We start from the raw sequence: 22233 nt of genomic DNA, 5'->3' as shown, positions 1-22233 counted from the left end.
AGAGATGGGACAAGGGACGTGAACCAGAGATGGAACAAGGGACGTGAACCAGAGATGGAACAAGGGACGTGAACTAGAGACGGAACAAGGGACGTGAACCAGAGATGGGACAAGGGACGTGAACCAGAGATGGGACAAGGGACGTGATCCAGAGATGGGACAAGGGACGTGAACCAGAGATGGGACAAGGGACGTGAACCAGAGATGGGACAAGGGACGTGATCCAGAGATGTGCAGCCGTGGACACTCCAGCCGCCTCAGGGATTTCACAGTCCAGTTTTGGGTGGAGCATTTTCCACAAACGAAACTTTGAAGGGGTTTCGAGAGACAAGGTACTTAGGGCCTGATCTCTCCTGAGCTCCAAGGAGCTTCGCTGGTGATGACCCTTGAGCCGACTAAGGAATGGGTGGTGCTAGTGTCCTGTCGTGTCATCGGCGTCTATTAATCATTCGGCAATAGAAGAAATTAGAAATAACTGTCTCTCACAAGCAACACTTTTCTCGGTAAAATTAAATAAATGCATGCTTGTAATAACTTGCAACTGTTACAATTATAAAGTATAGCAAACATTTTATTTGTGACCAGAAAATTACAATGTTGAATATAAATATTTCCTTTACAATTTTTTTATTCTGTTGTCATTTAATTTCCTACTAGGCCCAACAAATTATAAATTTTTATTAGTTAGCTAGTTTGTTCTTTTTTAGTGTTTTATTTAGAAAGTTTTTATTGTTGATGTTATATTTTAGTTCCATTCAATGAAAAATAGTTGTTTTTTTTGTTTGTGAATTATGTACATAAGAAGTGTTTCTTATGTTGCATATGTGAAACTATCTTAATTATCTCCTAAATCTTCTGTTTGCCATAAGTGTTCCACAGCGAAGTGCAGTGCCTGAGCGAGGCGGCAGCGCTCACCGGGCCAGGAGCGCCACAGCCACAGCCACAGCCACAGCCACAGCCACGGGCGCCCGGGCCACACTGGCGCCGCCGCCCGTGCCAGGGGCGTATATGACCACCCCCTCCTGGTCGGCGTCTCCCTTGCCGTACTTGTCGGCCACGCCGTCCCAGTCGTTGCACAGCGAGGCGCCGCAAGTCCTCGTGTAGATGGTGTAGTCGGCGCTCACCGTCTTGCCCGTCTTCAGACTGTCGATGCAGCCTCGCGAGAACGACGACACCTTTCCTGTCGCAAACACGCAGCACAGGTCATGCGGACCGCGCAGTTTTCCTTTTTAACACCCCAAAAACTCACCATGCGAGCTGATTTTAGTAACATCCGTTCTTAGCCTACGCAGGTCTTATATGAGTGTGTTAGTGAGTCAGTGATTGGTATTTCGCTAATATAGACGGTGCAACATTGGTTTACGATTTGCTAATTGAACTATCAAGTTCTGCTGATGCAAACAATGAAATGTACGTTTGTTTACAAACAATACTTTGAAAAGGCTCATTTTGGTTCAAATCAATACATATAAAAAGGTAATTTGACACTTAAAAAAATATTTTTTAACTGGGGACCTCGCAGGGGTGTCTTGTCAAAAAAATATTTATATGAAAGGTTACAAGATACACAAATCACTATTTACAAGGTTTACGAAATACTCTACTGAGAAAATACTTTGAGTGAGATACAAAGGTGCCGACTAAGCTAAAATATTTCGTCATACCAGACTTGACCTCGTGTTAGACTAATTGACTTAAAACTGATGACGTAAACCAAACTGACAGAATAGAGTAGACCTGTGACTGACCGCCGTCTGTGAACTGGATCCTCTTGATGAAGCAGAACTGCTTGCTGCACGTGGCGGTGGGATTGGCCACGTCCTGTGGCTTCTTCACGCACGTGTCCTCCACATCCGAGTCCTTGCTGTAGCTGCACGAGTAGCACTTGAGACCTGCAGCAGGAGCACGCGAGTAGCACAGGGTTCTCGGTGAGGTGCGAGGTGCCGACCGCCATCTTCGTTTCTGACATCACGGTGGCCATTCTTGCCATAAAATCTCCTCAAAATTCCTCAAAAATGGCTAAAACAAATCCTCAAAATTCCTAAAAAAATTTCCTTATTTCGAGGGGGAAATTTACGTTTTGAGGGAAATTTCCCATTTTTTCTTTAAAAATCCAGAGGTGCCAAATTTCCTCAGAGTGGGGCAGTTTTCCTCAGAGTGTGGCAGTTTTCTTCAGAGTGCGGAAGTGATCCTCTAAAGCCCCAGCAGAGACCGTGACCTTGACTTTGACTGTATACTTGGAATTCTTTAATTTTGGACCAACAAATTCTCAAAAAAAAAAAAAAAACACAAACAAATGGTTTACTTCATTTACTTAATTCATTTTAGTCTTCGCTTCGATTCCCGGCGAGAGTAAACTGTAATTTATTAATTAAAAATTAAAATTTTTTTTTATTTCAATTTAAATAAAATTTTCATAAAAAATTTTGCTCACTTCACACCTGCCATCTTGGAATATAGACCCTTTCGCTATTTTTAATAGTGACGTCACGTCAGTTGCATCTGGCCCTGGCTTGTGGCTGTGGAGCCGAGAGCGGGTCGATGACCGCCCTCTCTGATAGGCGGTCATCTTAGATCACCTTCACCTGCAGAAGTTGACAAAGGTGACTCAAAGGTTGCCCAAAAATAACCAACTGCCAAAATTTCCAGTTTTTTTTTTTTTTAGAAAAATTTTTTCAAGAAATTTCTCTATTTCAAGGGAAAAATTCCCATTTTGAGGTAAGATTTCTCGTTTTATTCCTCAAAAATTCAAAAATTCGGAATTCAAAAACCTCAAAAGACGCCTTAGAAAAAACCAAAATTTCCCAAAGAGGCTTAAATTTCTCAACGACAAGCCACCCAATGCCTCTGACTGTTATCTTGAATGACCTTGACCTTGACCATAAACTTGAAATCTCTCATTTATGACCAAAAATTTAAGGAAAATATAAACATTTTTTGACAAATTTCTTTCTTCAAACGTTTAGTTACTTAATATATTTCGCTCCTTGGTTCATTTCCCGGCGAGAGTAAAAATTTTATTTATTAACAAAAAAAAATTAAAAAAAATTAAAATTACATTTTTGAAAAAATAAATAAAACATTCTTACGTCACACACACCATCTTGAATTGTTTCTTAACTGTTGCAATTATCGTTACGGCAATAATATTGGAAATCTGTATTTTTAAAGCAGAAAATCGGGAAAATTTTTAAAATTTGTAAAAAATTGCGTAATAAAATTTTAATAAAAATTATTTTAAAATACTTAACACATTTCGTGACTGTCACCAACTTTTATACCAGAAACCTGACACGTTTCGTTACGCCCGCCATCTTGGATGTGAATGATGTCATCATTACGCGGTTTGTTACGGTCACCATATTGATTTCTAGAATGTTGCAATTTTCGTTACGGTCGCCGTATTTAAAATCCGTAATTATTATCACAAAAATTTGGTATTTTATTTCATTTATAAAAAATTAATTATTATAATTAAAAACGCACTAACGTCATTGGTTCAAACCCGATGAGGACAAATATAAAAAAATGTCGTCAAAATATTTCCTCCACGGAAGCCGCCGGCAGACTGACCTCCCACCACTAATTACAAGGTACATTATCGCCAGCTAGTATGACGTCCCGACCGCAATAGCTTTTTCGTCTGCTGGAGGCTACCATCTTGTTTTCGTTTGCTAGAGTGAGCTAAATCCATGTTAGTTAAATTTTTTCCTGCTAGAGTGTAGTAATTAGTTAATATTTCTGTGGCACCAGCTACCTTGAAATTTGGGCGCCATCTTGGATATACGTAATTATTCACTACAAATTTGGGGAAAATGCTAAAATTAAAAAATTCTGCAATGAATATACTGATTGATTCGATTAATTCATGTCCTTAGTTCGATCTCTGGACGATGCAAAAAAAAACATTTTTGGACAATTAATACTTAATAATTAAATCATATTCAATGTCCTAAAAGCAGCTTAAGTTCCTTATATGCCAGCAGTCAGTAAGTCGCTATGACCGCCATTTTGGAAATTTGTATTTTTTGGCATAGAAATTCGAAAAAAAAATCCAAAATATAAAAAAAATATCACTTATTAAAATCATGATTGACATGATAGATTTCCGTCTTAAGTTTGATTCTTGGCCAGTGATAAGGATAACTAAATCTTATAATAAATTTTTAAATTCTGTTTCCCGTTACCTTTCGTGGAATTTATTAATCATTCACTCTACGAAAAACAATATTAGACAAGATACCTGTCCGACGAATTAAATATATATTCGCACTGCCTAACATGGATTTATTTTTCTTTTCTTTTTTCGATTCATGACATGCATCCTAATAAGTTCATGTACAATGCTATACGTATAGGTCAAGTGTCTTTGGACCACGAGACCAGGTCATAAACAGTGTCAGACGTATAGACCAGACATTTCCGAACCTCAAGACCTTCTTCATCGGTAGCTAATATAAGATATTTTAAGCAGTCAAGACAAAGTCTTCGAACTGTCAGACCTAAAGTATCGATAAAATCAATTACAAGCATTTAGACCAGCGGAACTTGTTTTACGCTTACTTAAGGGCCAAGAATCCTTGAAAAAAGGTTTTATCAACACCTAGATGTTTTGAACTAGTAAATATTCAAAGCTACTACAGATTTGACTATGCACACTTAACGAAAACACACAAAAGAAAAGAACACACAGTACACACACGGGGCACACAGTACATACACAACATACAGTGCACACACAGTACGCACATTGGACACACAGCACACACACACACAGATCACGGCGGGATGAACATACAGTACACGCAATGGATACACAGTACACACAATGGGCAAGCTATGGACTCAATATACACAATGAATACACACAACACACACAGGACTCGCATTTTTATAAAAGAAAGCACAATGGGAAGCATAATCAAGGAAAAATAACACAATATGAAGCACAATCAAGGAAAAGGAAGCACAATCGGATGCATATTCGACAAAGGGGAAGCACAATCAAAAAAAGGAAGCACAATTAACGAAAAGAAAGCACAATCTACAGAATGGAAGCACAATCAACGAAAAGGATACCTCCTCAGCAGTAAGATACGATAATACAGTCTTTACTACGTACATTTAACGAAAAGGACGTACATTTTCACGAACATTCAACTCAGTAGGATGCGATCGCCAATTTTACGATAAGATATAATACCTCCAACTGTCATTGGCTCTAGCAGACTTCTGGTTCCAAAAGTCATTTGCTCCAACAGTCATTGGCTCGAACAGTCATTGGCTACAACAATCATTGGCCTCAACAGTCATTGGCTGCAACACTTTTTGGCTCCAACAGTCACTGCCAACAGTCTTTGTCTCCAACAGTCTTTGACTCCAAAAAGTCTTTGGCTCCAAAAGTATTTGGTTTCAAAAAATATTTTGTTTCCAACAGTCTGTGACTCCAACAGTCATTGGCTCCAACAGTCTTTTGCTCCAACAGTCTTTTGGCTCCAGCAATCTTTAACTCCAAAAAGTAATGTTACGATCGCGCTTGGCTGCAATGCTTGGCATCGCCGCGCTCGTTCGGCCTGTCTGCGCCCCCCTTCCACCCGCATCCTCTCCCTGGTATCTCGTGTCATACTATCTCGCGACATCCTGACCATCGCAGCGCGCACCTGCCTCAGATCGAGTTACTTAAAAGAGGCCGCACTGCGGCATAAAAGGACTCAGACATGTTTATCGGCGTGTCTTGTGGGAACCCGATGCTTGTTGCGTTTATCGGCGTTCTTTGAGGAGCCGCCGCGTCCTTCGACAGGACTCACGACGCGTTTCTGGGCATTTCGACGGCGAAGGTCGCGCGATATCTCGGAGACATGCCCGATTGTTCTGGACGGGAACCCAAGGGCTATATAAGGAGGTGGGGCCGACCTTCGAGTCAGGCTGAGCAGAGAGTTCAGTGGAGTCGGGAGTTTTCCCGCGGCGGAGTTTCCGGGCGATAGGGTCGCGGGCGCGGCGGAGTCCCGAGTGAAGTTCCGAGCGAGATGTCGAGTGGGATCTCGGCGAAGGGTGTGACGGCGGCGGCGGAGTGCGGCGGCGGAGTGTGGCGACGGAGTCCCGCGGCGGAGACCCACGAGGGGTGCTGCGGCGAAAGTTGCGCCAGAGGTGCGGCCCAGCGAGGTGTGTGGAACGAGTGACTGGGAAATAGACCTTTCTTTAAGTGTAATTAATTATTTTCCATTTTAGAATATTTTTGTAAGTGACATAAGTCGTGGCAATAAATAAAACTGTGTAGTGTAATAAAATCTTTAATTGGGCTATCCTTTACGAACCCGAGGTAAATCGTAACAGTATTGTGCTCCAAAAGTATTTGGCTACAGCTGTCTTTGACTTCAGCTGTCTTAAGCCAAGCTGCTATTTGGCTACGAGACAACAAAACTACAGGACTACATGACTACAAGGTTTTAAATGGTACTAGCTACAAGTCTACGAGGCTACGAGGCTACAATTCTACGAACCTTCAATTATACAAGGCTACAAGTCTACGAGGCTACGCAACTACAAGGCTTCAAGTCGCTACGAGGCTACACGACTAAAATTCTACAAGTCTACGAGGTTACGAGACTACTTGGCTCTAACTGTCGTTGACTCCATTCAGCTGCGAGAGTTAATTTATCTCATGCAAAAGAACTTGTAAGTAGTACCGTTTCTTGCCAAACAGATGTCGCCATGTGTTGGGTTGAGGAAAAATTAGGTAGGCCTATTTCTTTTAAGTAGGATGCGAGATGCTCATTAACGATCGAAAAAGATGGAAGGCTTCTCTAGACATCAGGGAGAATAAATTTCGTCTTGCATGATGGTGCTTCTCAGCTGTCTCAAAGCATATTATTTTACCGAGTAATGGATGTTTTTTGTTTTAATTCCACCCGATTAAAAAAAATCGTTTTAGTGATAATTTGGTAGCGGAAATTCACAAATTAAAATTAACTCAAAATAAAAATGGCATAACTCATTAAGTAAAAAAAAATTGTCGTGCAGAGATTTATTTTCCTCAGAAATAACTAGAATCACTCGTAGAACATCAGCTGATGTCTTGACAGGAATAATAAGGAGCACACGCAAAATACCATCTTAATATTGTCTGGAATAATCAGAAGCACACGGATAAAACTATCACACGTTTTACTTAATAACAGAAAATCACAGAAAAAAACTAGAAAAAAAATACAAATAATAATGAAAAAATTAATAAAAAATTACAAAAACATCTTCGACCAGCTTGTGAACTTCTTCTTTGTTGAGCTAGTAGTACAAGCCAGCACTATTTGTAATTTTTTATTAAATTTTAATTTTAATTTTAATTATTATTTTTATTATTTAATTTTTATTTTTAATTTTCTTCTGTGTTTTTTTTCATATAAAGGAAAACGCGTGTTATTTTATCCGTGTGCTTCTGATTATTTCAGCCAATATTTTGATGGTATTCCTCGTGTGCTCATTATTCCTGTCAAAAATTCTGCTGATATTCTAAGAGTGCTTCTGGTTATTTCTGAGATATAAATCTCTGCACGAATTATTTTTTTTTTTTACTTATTTAGTAACGCAATTTTATTTAGTTTTAATTTTAACTTATAAATTTCTGATACAAAATTAACATCTTAAAATCTTATATATATATATATATATAATGTTTGGATCACTGATTAAAAAGTTGCAAAATAGGTTGGAGTGCTACATCAATTACTTAATGATTTTGAATTGCCTAAAACACAATACAGGAGCTACACAGACAATGTGATAGAGAGACTCGTCAAGGGCGCCCATATGATGATTTGTAGGGGGGGGGGGGCCAGACTTAGGGGTATGAAGTATTTTTAATATTTTGGAAGACTAACTGCGGCCTGTTACTAGCCATAAAATAGTTCCAGTTCTGACCCTGTTAAAAATTTTTGTCCTGTTACTAAAATACTAGACCACAGTACTCATTCGCCATAAAAAAAAACTTTATTGGCTACTTTATTAATTAAATAATAACTATTTTATTGTAACAAGTGAATTTTTAGCAACACAAATGCAGGAATACAGTCCTTACATTTTTGCAGCATCTCGGGAACACGAATATCAAGAATACAGTCCTTCAACTCATTGCTCTCTTTACCCCTAAATAAATGTCGCGTACAAATTAAATTAAAATAATTATAAAGATTAAAACGTGTTGGTCAAAAGATTTAACTTTGGGAGAGAAATGATTTAAATATGTTATCACAGTAAGAAAATAGTTGTTTTTAAATGTAACGCCTGAACTATGCTTATAATTATAGTCAATTTTTTTTCAACTGTTGTTTACCTTTACCACGGCGATATTGTATCACACAAAATATTCCCTCGTTCACAGTTAAATGATTATTAGTATGTTTCGATATGAATCATAATTTCTTATCATTTAGAATTAGCACAGATGGATTCAGTAGTCGAGGACTATAAGTTTATTTAGTGATAGTAAAGCTTCAAATTACAAATGTGAAATCTGTTTACAATATTCAATTAAGATATAAGTTACTATCAAAAGGAATTGTTTCAAATCATGTAACTTCAAACTCAATTTAATATTATCAGCTTAGATCATGTTATCAATGAGTGCCTTTAAACAGTGCTTACGGCTATTTTTGCTCAATGGTGTCAGAAAATTGGACCACTGGATATGAACTACACTTAAGGGACAAGGTAAATTCTCAAAAGTAAATTGCAAAGTTAAGTTATTAATCAAACAGCAACTTCTAATTCCATCTGATCAGACACAAAATCAACATTATAGTTAGAACAAATTAAAATTTAGTTCATACCAAAAATTATTCACAATAAAATTAAATTGAAGATGAACTTCTGGAAAATTAGTGTGATCTCAGATTATATGAAAATAAATTGATTTAGGTACTTGATAATCGATAGTTCAAGGGACTCCCGAAAATTGTTCAAATGCTATTCAATCCGAGACGGCAACCAACCTCCGTCAGTACATGCGAAAGTATGACGACACAGATGACCCCTGGCTCTGAAACAGAGCTGTGCGTGGTCCGGGAAATATGGCTGCTCACTGCCGCTGCTTCCTTCCTCGCAGTGGGAAAGGTCTTATTCGGTACGCACCAATGGTCGATCTCGAAGTTCTGTGTGAAACACAGCGCCCTCAACTGCTTCTATATCGCCACTGCCGGTCAATCGTTGGCCTTCCTTCCTTCCGGCTGGAGCGGTTTTGATATGAACTTGCAGAAATTATTCTCCTCAGCTCGATTCTTTTCAGCCAAAAATGTTGATCGCTGGCATTACAGCACGTTGAACAGCGTCAGGAATCAGTCTTGCAGGCTGTAAACTTAGTTGACTGGTTTCATTCGTTTCCGTCATGAAAATCTGATAGTTCGTTTCAAAGCAAGCAATAGATCGTGAAGTAACCCTATCGTGGTTGCAGTTTATCGCCTACGATGATTAAAATTTGATGTCACAATAATCTAATTCATTAATACTACTTCTGCCACATAGCTTTATTAGTAAAAACTTGAATGTCAGTCGAAACTTTAATAAAATCGTGCAAAATTGATATCTCGTGGATAATCAAAAGTAGGTAATAACGATGTCTATTCAAAACCGTGGTAGAACGAATACTCCTTTGTTCTAAAGAATGTACTTTTCCTTTGCTATTTAAACGACTTTCAGATGTCAAAACACAAAACATAAGCTAAATGTCCTAGCTATCACTATTCGCTGGATATGCTAGCCAATCATTAACTTTCTTACAAGTTCATCTTCTTATAATAATTAAATTTATTGTTTAACACATGAATTTCAATGGGTTATTTATAAAATATGAACATTTTATGAAACAAGCAAAGATAAAAAAGAGGAATTTCATATCAGTGTCTAAACACAATCATAGAGGATTAACCTAATTTAAGTTAACAGAATTGTTAAGTATGAATAAAGTATAAGAATTTAAATTTCAGTATCTTATGCTTCTCTACCTTCATAATTTAATACAGAAAACAAATTAAAAATGCACACATCACACAATTTTTCACTGGTATTGACATAAAAAGCAAATTTTAAGATAAATTAATATGCATAAGTTTGATTACGGATTTGACTATAATATTTATCTGAAAAAGCAAACTGTAAATTTATTTTCTTCTTGCCGAACAAGTCAAGCACTTTGTCCTCGAAACCAGGGTTTTTCACTCTTTTCCTGTGGACACTTAGAAGGCACAAGCTGGACAGACGGTCCTCGCCAGTAGTACTTCTCAGCCACGTCTTCACTTTACGCAGTGTGCTGAAAGAACGCTCTATTGTGCAAGTTGTGGGGGTATGGTTTGGTAGAATATAAGCAGTCTCCTTAGGTACTGATGGGTAAAACATTGTTTCTGAAAGTATATCATGGAGCTTAGTTTTTTCCAAACATTCCATATTCGTCCAGACGTCATACCATACTCTGGCTTCTGCTTCCAAGTTGTCGATTTGATAAAACTTTTGCAAACTTTTTGTGTCTCTCATGAAATCTTCTTTCGTCTCCTTTTTCATCAAATGTGGTTGAAGAATTACACCTTTGAAAGGTATGCCTTTATCTCTTTCAAATCTTGTGGTAAGTGACATAATTATAGAATCCATGTACGGATTGTAAATTGCAACTTTGAAATAGTCTTCAGGTGATGAGCACTGGACATTCACGTTACATCTGTGGGTCTGCCTTCCAGCCAATATTGGGATTTTTATATCTATGTCAAGCTCATTACAGTCTTCTTTTACTGCCTCGAAAATGGTTTTGAATTCGTCATTGCTTTCTCTCTACTTTTGAAATTTTTCTAGCAGGTCAGTATTGATGTATCTGTCACCACACAAAAGTTAACATGATGCAATGCGTGGTGCAGCTGTGGTTAGTCGCTGTGAGGTCACTTTATATCACTCGTGCAATGAGGCAAGTTATGGAATGTTAATAAAATAATAAATAAGGGGAACGCAGGGGAGGGCAGAGGGCAGACGGCAGTCATTGATTTTACTATTTAATATTATAAACATTCCGTTCAATAAATTATAACATGTATCTTCAGGGGGTGGGGTGTTTAAAATTTTATGAAGATAATGTTTTTACGAATTCAATCCAAGCGACCGTGAGCGTACGTAAAATCGGGATTCCAGTGTGAATTGCTTCCGAGTCTACTGAAAGTAGCGGAATCCTTATCCTTTTAAACACTTTTGAAGGAGAAAAAAATGTTTTCCTATAAGTTCAAAATTCCAACATAAATTTTACGTTGTAGACTTTTCTGAACAATAATTCTTATTTGAGTAACTTTAATGGTGTAAGCTTACCTTAAAAATTATTGTGAATATTCTGAGCGGATGTGACGAATGAGAAAAACTAAGAAGCACTACATAATAACAATGGTTTTTATCTTTACACTTTTCACTGATTTATTTACACTTAAGTTATTTATACTGACTGAATACACTAAACTAAATCTAGACCAGATGCATAAAACTGTAGATCTAAAGACTATTGAAAAATCTCTGTTTTGAGATGTTATTTGTGAACATACACATTATTATGACGAAAAAGTAGCAAAACATTTCGCCGTCTGCAAGCACATGTCAATTGTCGCGTCGTCTAACTCTGACTGGTCTAAATCTGTTGTGTTGTGTTATCGCGTGAGCTTGGGCAGGATTACGAAGGGGAATGACTCGCCACGGGCGTTGCGCTTGAACAGCGTTTTCTCCTTGTACACAACACCTTATATCGCAGCAGCAGAACTAATGCTTGAACTAACATAAAAAATGAAGTAGACATGTAAAAAACGATATAAAATAATATCTTCGTGTTGAACCACTTCTACATAATACCGAATTTAAATAATTTTCTTTAAAGTAAAACACCTGACTACACTATATATTTTTTCCTTCCCTGAAAGCTAGGGGGGGGGGGGGGGCCACGGCCCCCCCCTGCCCCCGGGTATGGGCGCCCTTGAGACTCGTCAGTACTACCAGGAGACGGCAGGGAGACGCTGTACATACCCCACATGGCCTCCCAGCACAGAGCCAGCACTAGCGCGCGCAGTACCTCCATGCCACACTCGCGCTCCGGGAGTGCCTCAGCTCCTCGCTGATAAGATTGCCAGATAGCTGCCCGCTCGTGGCGGCGATAACCACCGCCCCCGCTGTTCAAGAGGTCAGTTGTACAATGGGCGAGCTGTGCTCTCAACATAACACAATTGTTTACGCTGTAAGAAGTCGAAGAGAAAATATTGTTAAATTTTATAAGCATAAACATACCAGTTCGTTATCAGCATACACTTACCTTGGATTTTAATGTAAAAACAGAAATCTATAAAAGTAGGTAGTAAAACTGTTCAAGGCAAAAATATGTACATTGGATGAAATATTTAATAGTATATATATATATATATATATATATATATATATATATATATATAAATAATTGCTATAAATATTATAGACATCTAAAAAATTTAGATCTAATTTTGTTAGTTTTTCTGTTTATTCCAGCATCAATAAAAAATTGACAGTAATGAAACATTTTTATTACTAAAGTCTAACGATCACTTAAACACTAGGTTATATAAATCACAGTATTCCACCCCGTTTGGGTAGACCTAAATTAAGGAATTTCACACCAGGGGGTAAATATGTAATTTTTTTAGGTAACTAAATATATTTCCGAAGCCTATCAACTTTAAAAAAGTTGTTAGGTTTTTATAACAAAAGAAAATTGGATACAATAATTACTTTTTTAAAATTGATCTCTTGAAAAGTGTAAAAGGGGTAAGAACAGTTGGAAAAGAAATTAATACTTTTAATATATTAAAACTACAGGTAAAAAAACAAAAAAAAAATACTATGTACATGCAGGGTTGAATATGGATTATATATATATATATATATGTATGTATATATATATATATGTATATATATATGTATATATATATATATATAAAGTCTTTTAAGTGTATGAAGATTGAGAAGGTTTTATTTTTATTTAAAAAATCTTAAAATGTTAGGTAAGAAAAAACAACCACACAAATATTTAATTTATTTTTGCGAGATTCCACCTCGTAAAAGGGGTAACTTATGGTTTAAGGAAAATAATACCGAAACTACTACATCTAAATATGTATAAGAAAATATAAATGAACAATAAGCATATAAAGTTACAAATTGATTTTTTAAAGTTTTTATATTAGATTATAAATTTGGTATTCAAGAGGTTAGATGTGATTTGTAAAAAAATTATACTTTTTAAGTAAATCAAGGTAAAGGTAAAAAATTGAGCACGAAATATTGTGGCCAGGCCTCTGGCCAAAATGTTTTAGTTAGTTGTCTAAGGCCGTTTGCTTTAAGAGCCCTTTTCGTTTAAAAAATTTGTTCTTAAAAGTTTGGCTGTCAATAATTTATTTTTGTATTTTTTTGGTTGTTGCTTATTTCTTTTTTTAATATTTGTTTTAATGATTTTTAAAAGTATTTTAATATTTCATGTAAATGTTATTTTATTTGTTAGTAAGGTGTTATAAAGCTGAGGTATGACACAGCTGGCGAGTGGCGCTGGCAGCAGAGTCGAGCCGTGGCGAGGCAGTCTCGCCCAACTCCGCGGACACGTGCGCTGCGGTGTTCCGGCAGTAGTCCGCCATCTTGGGTTGTGGCGTCTCGCCGGCCATTTCAGTGTCACATTTACTCATCATTCCTCAAAGGTTACTCAAAATTACCAGAAATTTTCCTGTTTCAAGGGGAAAAAAATTTCGTTTTCGAGGTTGGGGGGGGGGGGGGGGGGGGAATAAATCGCAATTTTATTCCTGAAAAATTGTCAACTGCTTGAAAATTCCTAAAAGCGGCTTAAGACTCATAAAGGCAAGCCGCCCTAAGCTGCTGATATCAGGAATTTGACCTCGACCGCCATAGTTGCAATTTTCGTTATGGCCGCCATCTTTAAAATACATGATAATTATCCGATTTTAACAGGAAAAATTTTAAAATTCATTAAAAAATTACGTAATTATATTTTAATAGTTACATTTATAAATAGTACTGGGTTCGAACACAGCTAGGTCATTCGATTAAAAATGACAAAGTATGGATACCTTCCTCCACGGAAGCCACCAGCAGAGTGAACTCCCACCACTAATGCCAAGGCAGATATTATGTCAACAGTATGACGTCATGGCAGCCATATTGGGTCTGCCATCTTGTTGTCTGGTGGAGGTCGCCATCTCATTTTCTTCTGCTGGAGAGCGCTGTCACCATATTAGTTTAATATTGGCCCGCTAGAGTGCAGTATTCATTTATTACTCTGGCGTCCACCATCTTGACATTTGACTACCATCTTGAAAATTTTTAATTTTTAAGCTAGAAATTTGTGGAAAATGAAATCAAATCATCAAAAATATCACCCTTAAATTTAGTGATTGATTCGATCACCTTAGTTCTATCCTTAACAGATACAAAAAAAAATTAAATTAAAATTACAAAAAAGTGACAGTTTGAAGAAATAAAACAAAAAAATTAAAAATAAAAATTTATTGCATAAATTTCATAAGTACAAAAAACAAGTAAATTACTAGTGTTTCTCAATTTCAGCAGTCTTCTTAGAAATCAAATAGGGTCCTTTGCATGAGTTTTCAGGGCAGTTCTATATGACAGTCGATTAACCAGAAACATCCATTCGTTGGTAAGAGACCTCCAGTCAGTGGCCAGACACGTCCAGTAATTGGTCAAACACATCCAGTAGGTGGTCAAACACATCCAGGCAGTAGCCAAGAGGTATCTTTCATCGATACTCGGCGAACATTTTAAACAGTCCATTTTCAATGCCAGGCGTATATACCAGTCGTCTCCGGGCATGAGGCCAATCATGTCCTAAGTACAGACTTAACGATGCTCATTCACGTCAAAAAGGAAGCACATTCTAAAAATAAAGCACACTTAGAAGCACATTCGGCAAAAAGGAAGCACATTTAACGAAACGTATGCAGCTTTGGTCGAAAATTCAACTAAGTAGGATATCGTTGTAGGGTTAAGGCACAGGGATACGATTTCATCGCTAGAATACGATCTCATCGCAAGGATAAGATCTCATCGCAGGCATACGATCCCATTGGAATGAACCGGCATAGAGATATGATCTCTTCGCAGGGATAAGGTACAGAGATATGATCTCCTCGCAGGGATAAGGCAAAGGGATACGATCTCCTCGCAGGGATAAGGTACATAGATACGATCTCCTCGCATGGATAAGGCACAGAGATACGATCTCCTCGCAGGGATAAGGTACAGTGGACATCGGCTCGGGCTCCACAACCTGGAAGCTGCCGCAGGAGTCCTATTCCTGTACAACTGCCGACGAAAACCTGGAGCACGTTTGTTCGGTTGCGGGTTTAGAGAACTTATGCATTTAATGGTTGAAAACTTCAACAATTTTATTGGCATAAAATTAAATGTATTTTGCTATAGCTAACGAGTGCGTCTTTCAAATTCGACGAGAATTTTTTTTTCTGTTGCTGGTGCGAACGTTTGAGACGTCATAACAGTATTGGTGTTTTTAATTATGCCTATTGCAAGTATAAAGGCTATTCGCTCATGTATTTTGCAAATTTCTGAAATCAGCAAATCAAACGATTAGGTATATTCCCTTTCGCTCGCGGCAGGAATGAAACGAACCTTTTTGGGAGGTTTTAAACCGACTGCGAAGTTATAATTAAGTTTTCAATACTTTTCCCCCCTTAATTGGTTCGCGCACTAACCAAATTTGTGTGGGACGTTGCGTTATAAACTTTATGAAAATTAAAATATGGAATGTATAATTTTTTGTAAGAGTAATTTTTTATAATTGTAAAGGTTTATTAATGCAAACTTACATTTCAGTAATTTTTATATATTTTTCTATTTTAATAATAATATTATTTAATTAGTCTCATATCTCAACGATCATAAAAACATTAATTTTAAACTGCTAAAAAGGCGTCAAATTATATTGTAAGAGATGTCCTCAAGCTACCTTCATGACGAATATGAAACATTATTGCAGCATATTGCAAAAAGGAAAATTTCAAAGTAAATTTTAAGAAATTTGAAATACTATATTATATTAACTAAAATTTCCTTAAATTGTATTTAACACATTATGAAATAATAGCATTACCTATAAACCTATACATTTTCGGTTTTATATCCCGTTAATTTTTCCTATTTGTTTGGTGCAAATGTTAAAAATGTAATGTGACAGATAATTATGCATAAGCCATACAATTTATCTACATAAATCTATAAAATATATACATAAACATACAATATTGTGAATTAAAGCCTCTAAACATTCTAATAGTAAAACAGTGTTTAACGAAAATTTAAAATATAGACCTGAAACTACTTCTTAAGAAAAGCATGTCATCAACTGAAACCTCTTTATGTAAAATAAAAAGTGCAATGAAATGTTTTTTTATTACGTTTAATTCATACATAACCACCAGGACTGTTATAAGTATTAATTTCTTATCTCCCGTTTTAGGGTATCTAAAATTGATACTATCTCACTTACTTCCATTCATTTGAAAAAAAAGAGAGACATAAAACACGCGTTTCTTTCTTTTAAGTGTTCTTTCTTTTAAGGGTACTTTATTTTACCAATTTTCTCATTTCTCGTTTAATTGGATTTGGACATATGCTTAGACATTAAAAAATCGATCCTTCTACTTTTTCGACTAATTACAGATAACATGTTTAAAAATTCTGAAACATATATTAATTTCTTATCTCCTCTATAGTGAGTACTTAATTAACTTAACTTACAAGTATTTCAGCCATCCTCTCATTTCCAAAGTTAAATATATTTGTAAAAAATCATATTTGATTAGGATTGAAAAACAAATCATGCTAAAAAATATGCTGTAGCTACGTGTTATTTGCGTGTTGTTTATGCCCATTATCTTACCTTCCATTTCAGTACCTTTTGGCTTCTGAAGTCGGTTTACCAAAGACTTTCACCCTGTGTTCGGCGTGTTTTATTGAAAATGTTTACACGTAATGCTTTCAATGATGATTAAAAACATAAAATTTTTAAATGTAATGTGTTATGCTGTATTATGCAATGAAGAAAAGTACCAAATTCCCCACCTTCTCGGTAAAATAAATGTTTATTTCATTTTCATAAAACAGTATTCATTGACTTATATCATTTTTTTTTCTCAAAACGATGATTATTCTCTCGAAAATGGGAACTTCCGGGTTTTCAGATTATTTAAAGAATTGGTTATAAAGTTTTTCAAAAAATGGGATATATCTAGGTATTTTTGTCTTATTTGGAAGGTGGAGGTCAAGAACATCCAATATGGCGGCTGTGATGTCACAACCCAAGGCTCTCGGCTGCACAAGCGCCCGCAGGCGCAGGACACACTGTTATACAGTAATTGTATTACTGGTGCGAGTTTTGATATACAATTTGGGTCTTATCACCAGATTATGCTTCTGCAATATCAAAAACGAATGTTGAAACAGATAAACTGAATTAAATTGTTCAGTGACAATCACAAATATTTGCGTATGTTGTAAAAAAATAGACTAAACTTTACACAGACAGTGTTTTAACTTAAATATATATATCTTAGTATTCACAGTTATTTAGTATTAATTTCATAGTATGAACCAATGGGATTACTTATAATGTATTATTTAAATGTAATTAAAAATTAAATTTTAAGTAAAGCAAAATTCTTTTGGTTACAAACATTTGTCTCACTTATTTTGTTGCATCAACATCTCTTAATGTGTGTGTATTTAATGCGCAGCGCGGGTGCAGGTCTCAGCGCAACAGCAGCAGCAGCAGCAGCAGCAGTAATGGCGGCAGCAGCCAGACTCGCTCGTGGACATGTGAACCAAGTGAGGAGCCAGGCGCCAGCAGCACCACGCTGTCGTCACCGCTCACGCCATCCGAAGAGACGCCGCTGCTATCTGGCGGAGTCGCGGGGAACTTGTCCGCCACGCCGTCCCAGTCGTTGCACAGCGTGGAGTTGCATATCCTCAGATATGTGGTATCTATGGCCACCTGCACTCCCGCGTCCACCATCTCCACGCAGCCACGCTCCAACAAGCGCAATACACCTGACACAGACAGAGTGAGAGTGATGATTACGTAGCAGCAGCATCTACAAATCAGAATATTAGTTTTAATTTATGACACGGGCGCCATGTTTGATAACTTTGAATTTTACTGGTGACCTTCGCATTGCCTCAGAATATGATCTAAACCTATGTGACCTTGAATTATAACATGAAATATTAAAATTTATGAAATATTAAAAAAATTATATATATATATTTTTTCTGCTATTTAAGTAGCCATCTTGGTAGATGGTGACATATATTGTTTCTGCTTCCATCCTAGACGAAAATTTTATTATTCCACTTAGTTTTCGCTTTTAAATCTGTCTTATGTTCAAAAATTATATGTTACAATAAAAAAGCAGTGTAAACTTATAAATTCAAACCAATAATATTGGCACACAAAGTTCCATAAAAAAGGGGGGAGGGGGGGGGAGTAGCGACGACCCTTGTAATCCGGCCAGGCATGCGTGGCTTGTCTTACACGTCAATCTAGGGCGCATGACGTCAGTGGCCGTGCAGGGCCGCCAGCCAGCTCCGAACCTGATAAAATCAATCTTATTCCCGTTTCATGCCCTTAAAAGATGAAATATGGAAAACTGAAAAAGTAAATTTCTTAACTCTATATGCTTGTTGTCCATTCTTAATTTCCAACCCTTAGATTTATTATGTAGATTCGGAAATATGTATTTTTTTTCTTTATACCAAACTCATATCAATATACAAATATTTATAAATATAGTGTAAAAGTGTGATTCAAACCATCAACAGTAGAGTCGCCATGTTACTGTAGAGGAATTAAAATATAAAGCATGAATTCACAAAAGTCAGTTTTGAGAAGTTTTCTATATGTCAGGAGACTTGGAAAAACCAAGGGAAAGATGGTAACTCAGTTATGCTACACAAGTAAGTCCATAAAAACTCACCCGTTCCAGTGATCTGTACTCTTTTTATGAAACAGGATCTTGTGGGGCACACTTTGATGTAACCTGTCGTGTATTTAGGCATTTCCAGACATGTGTTGTTTTGGACTCTGCTGTCTCGGCAGTGGTAACATGTCAGACCTGCAAAACACATTGGCGTTTTTAATTTTACCACTTAGTTATAACTTCATAAAAGTGATCTTATTAATGATACAGTAGTGTCGTAGGGCTGTTTTAAGTGCCCCCAATGCTATGTTGTAGAAAAAAATCTTATTTAAAAAATTATATAAAAACTGAATTAGTTCCTTTGGGTCTAGCCAATTAGTTTCTAGGAAACCAAAAAGCCTATTTTCTTTATGGGTTTGCAATTTATCCATAATTTTGGTGCTTATATCCTGGTGATGCTAGGGAGGGGGGTTGATATGTGTAAAAAGTGTTTGAAGGGTAGGTTTGATAATGGTCAAGAAATTGGAGCTTGCTTAGCGAGTTAAAGTCTTTAACTTGGGGTTTGAGGCCTTCAGTTAAGTGGCAAGTGTGACGACTATGGCAAGGCTTGTTTGGTAGAGACTGTTTGTAAATACTTGTACCAACTCATAGTAACTTTAACAACCCTCCGCCATCTATAATTGTGACAGACTACCGATGTTGAAGACAGTATGCTCACGAACCCAACATTCCCAGGTTATTAAACTGCTGTTGCCTGACCCTGTGGTCTTGGAGGCAGTCTTCTGACAAGTGCCCGAGGACCAAGTCCAGAAAGAAGCAGAGCGAGTCCCGATAGCGGAGAGGCCGTTTGAGTGGACAGCTGCAGTGTGTGGACTACTAGTTTGGGGAATTCGCTGCCATTAACAACATTACAAGGCAAATACAACCGCCCTTGTCGCAGTGGTATGAATAAAACATGTTTTTATAAAGACTATCTTTTCCATTGCTGCTGCCTATAATTTTTGTCAATGGAATATTTAATAGGAGCTGTAAACAAAGTACTTATTTAAATGTGCGCATGAGGGCAAAGTATATTGTAATGTAATATTGATTGGCTGCTCCTTGATAGATCATGCACTCAGTTTTCACAAGTTTACTGAAGGTGCATTTTAAATTATTTTCTCTTGGGCTATTAATCTTAAAATCACCATCGCACAGATACTTTGATGAGCCATATTTTAAAATGTTTTACTATTTCTAATGTTTGTTAACGCCATATTTACCAGCCTGAAGTGCTGAAGTGTATGTTTTGTGTGTGTGTGTGTGTGTACATCTTGTATTCTGTGTTCACAAACGAGACGAGGAATAGAAAGAAAACCTCGAGCTCAAGTCATAATATTTACATGCACTGTCAATTATTGAGAACTCTGTTATAATATTTGAGTATTCAATTGGCAATAAAACGGTGCTGGTTCTCAACCACTTGCTTTTTTTAATTAAGTCTTTTACGCCTCCAGTAGTAACAACTTCCGTATTCTCTGCGCATTATCTCTCTCTCTGTCCCAAATATTGTGTGGTGAAGTGAATGTATTGGCAATTTTTAATTAAATATTTGAAATTCTTCACTTTTAACAAAGAAGAACTAATGTGATATAATTAACTAATTAAAGGTTTAAAATATTATTATATTTCCTTTTTAAGGCATAAATTGTATGGGTTATTTTTAAATGCTTGAAGGTTAAATAATTATAATTAAAAATTATTTTAAATAAAGTCTCTTTAATATTTGCTATATATAATATATATATATTATATATATAATATAATTCTTGTTATACCACAATAACTTAACATTTATATTTTTGCAAACTAATACTTTCTACTTACATTTCAGTAAACATTAATTCATTAAAGTGATGAAACTTATTTTGAATCCTATTTTATTTACCAAAATACTTTTAATCATAATTGGTTTCTTGGTTTCAGGTTTAAATTGCCATAAAAAGCAGTAATTTCAAGCATGTATTAGGGTCATGTGTTGATGTGGCCACAGAATTGCTTTTGCCAGAGCCTCAAGCTTCTATTTTAAGGCTCTGTATTTGCGCCTGCTGGTAGAAAATTATATATGTACTAATTTTAAAACTAAGAAAATAATAGTTTAACACCAATAATATTGACTATAAAATTAATAGTTTACACTCACGTGATCCATGGCTTATTTGCAGTAAAACAAAGATGATAGTTAGTTTCACTACTGGAATAGTGGTGAACTGACAATTCATATCTTAAAATCTGCTAACCTGCGAGGTATTTCGACTGAAGCTTGTAACTGAGTGCTCGAAAATCAAAGCTACAAAAAAAAAGTAAGATAAAATGTTATCAGTTTCGATATGCCAGATATCTAACAGTGTCATTGTAATCAGTGCATGGAACACAAACGAGATTGATGCTGGTCCCATCTGATCCCAAACACTTACTACAAGCTCCATCTCTGTTTACAAAATTTTACACAACACAAGGTAATCACTAGTCTGCCCAGCTGGGGCCTTACCTATATTAAAATCAAAACCTCAGAGGAAAATAACCTAATGTGTAAATCCTTAAAAGGGTAGCAGAGCATTGACAACAAATGAAACTATGGTTTATTACTAAATTTATTTTCAATATAAAAGATACATCTCTGCAATATTTTCAAAAATACAATTCATTTATTATTTACAATAGAAATATCTCTTTGGTAATTTAAATGCCCAAGTACAAACATATAGAATTCCTTCTCTACATATAATATTTAAGTATTCTAGATCAGTGACTAAGAAGCTATCCTATATATTTATTGTTATCACAGCAGTAAATAATTGTATTTATCTTTATCACAGCAGTAAATAATTGCATTTAACTCATTAACATTTACATCATATCGTATTATAACCTTTCCGAGGCTATGGTAATCATGGGCGTCGCAACCGGGGGGGGGGGGGGGGGTGGACACGTCCCCCCCCCCAATAATAAAAGTCTCAATTTCGTCCCCTCCAATAATATATTTAGTTTCGTAGTTATATTAAAAATATGATTTCTGTGATATAACCTATATGTTGCGCATGGTGCATTTAGTCCAATCGTGGTAATGTGAGCACTTTTTAATTCGATCTTCGTGTAAAATAAATCAGGAGAGATACTATAATAATAGTGAATATAATCACTTTATTACTTATGTTAGTGTACATGTGCGAAATATTCTTAATACTGATGCGGCATGTAA

At 36.3% G+C, this 22233-nt stretch overlaps 2 protein-coding genes and 1 long non-coding RNA gene across 3 annotated transcripts; 1 reads left to right on the top strand and 2 right to left on the bottom strand.

Annotated features, from left to right (window-relative positions):
* Positions 1 to 544: 544 nt before the first annotated feature.
* On the bottom strand, positions 545 to 12110 carry LOC134539475 (uncharacterized). The gene is made up of 3 exons (XM_063381542.1): positions 12034 to 12110; positions 1749 to 1892; positions 545 to 1180 (listed from the first exon to the last, which is right to left on the bottom strand). Exons 1-3 carry the CDS (start codon positions 12083 to 12085, stop codon positions 912 to 914), a joined length of 465 nt encoding a protein of 154 aa, XP_063237612.1. The 5' UTR covers positions 12086 to 12110; the 3' UTR covers positions 545 to 911.
* On the top strand, positions 12063 to 17893 carry LOC134539477 (uncharacterized). The gene is made up of 3 exons (XR_010076318.1): positions 12063 to 12187; positions 13566 to 13724; positions 17811 to 17893. It is a non-coding gene; the product is annotated as an uncharacterized LOC134539477 (long non-coding RNA).
* LOC134539476 (uncharacterized) lies at positions 16625 to 21306 on the bottom strand. The gene is made up of 3 exons (XM_063381544.1): positions 21175 to 21306; positions 19050 to 19187; positions 16625 to 18123 (listed from the first exon to the last, which is right to left on the bottom strand). Exons 1-3 carry the CDS (start codon positions 21251 to 21253, stop codon positions 17825 to 17827), a joined length of 516 nt encoding a protein of 171 aa, XP_063237614.1. The 5' UTR covers positions 21254 to 21306; the 3' UTR covers positions 16625 to 17824.
* Between the last annotated feature and the right edge of the window lie 927 nt (positions 21307 to 22233).

Source organism: Bacillus rossius, chromosome 15 (genome assembly GCF_032445375.1).
Source record: "Bacillus rossius redtenbacheri isolate Brsri chromosome 15, Brsri_v3, whole genome shotgun sequence".
Lineage (NCBI taxonomy): Eukaryota > Metazoa > Arthropoda > Insecta > Phasmatodea > Bacillidae > Bacillus > Bacillus rossius.
The sequence above is the reverse complement of the archived record's forward strand: the minus strand, read 5'-3'. Positions and strand labels throughout refer to the sequence as shown.

Excerpts from the sequence above, each read along its gene's own strand:
- LOC134539475 (XM_063381542.1), bottom strand. The coding sequence starts at position 12,085 with ATGGAGGTACTGCGCGCGCTAGTGCTGGCTCTGTGCTGGGAGGCCATG. Across the intron at positions 1,893-12,033 it reads GTGCTGGGAGGCCATGTGGG|GTCTCAAGTGCTACTCGTGC; the intron begins GTATGTACAGCG and ends CTCCTGCTGCAG. Across the intron at positions 1,181-1,748 it reads GATCCAGTTCACAGACGGCG|GAAAGGTGTCGTCGTTCTCG; the intron begins GTCAGTCACAGG and ends TGTTTGCGACAG.
- LOC134539476 (XM_063381544.1), bottom strand. The coding sequence starts at position 21,253 with ATGAATTGTCAGTTCACCACTATTCCAGTAGTGAAACTAACTATCATC. Across the intron at positions 19,188-21,174 it reads GCAAATAAGCCATGGATCAC|GTCTGACATGTTACCACTGC; the intron begins GTGAGTGTAAAC and ends TGTGTTTTGCAG. Across the intron at positions 18,124-19,049 it reads AGTACAGATCACTGGAACGG|GTGTATTGCGCTTGTTGGAG; the intron begins GTGAGTTTTTAT and ends TGTCTGTGTCAG.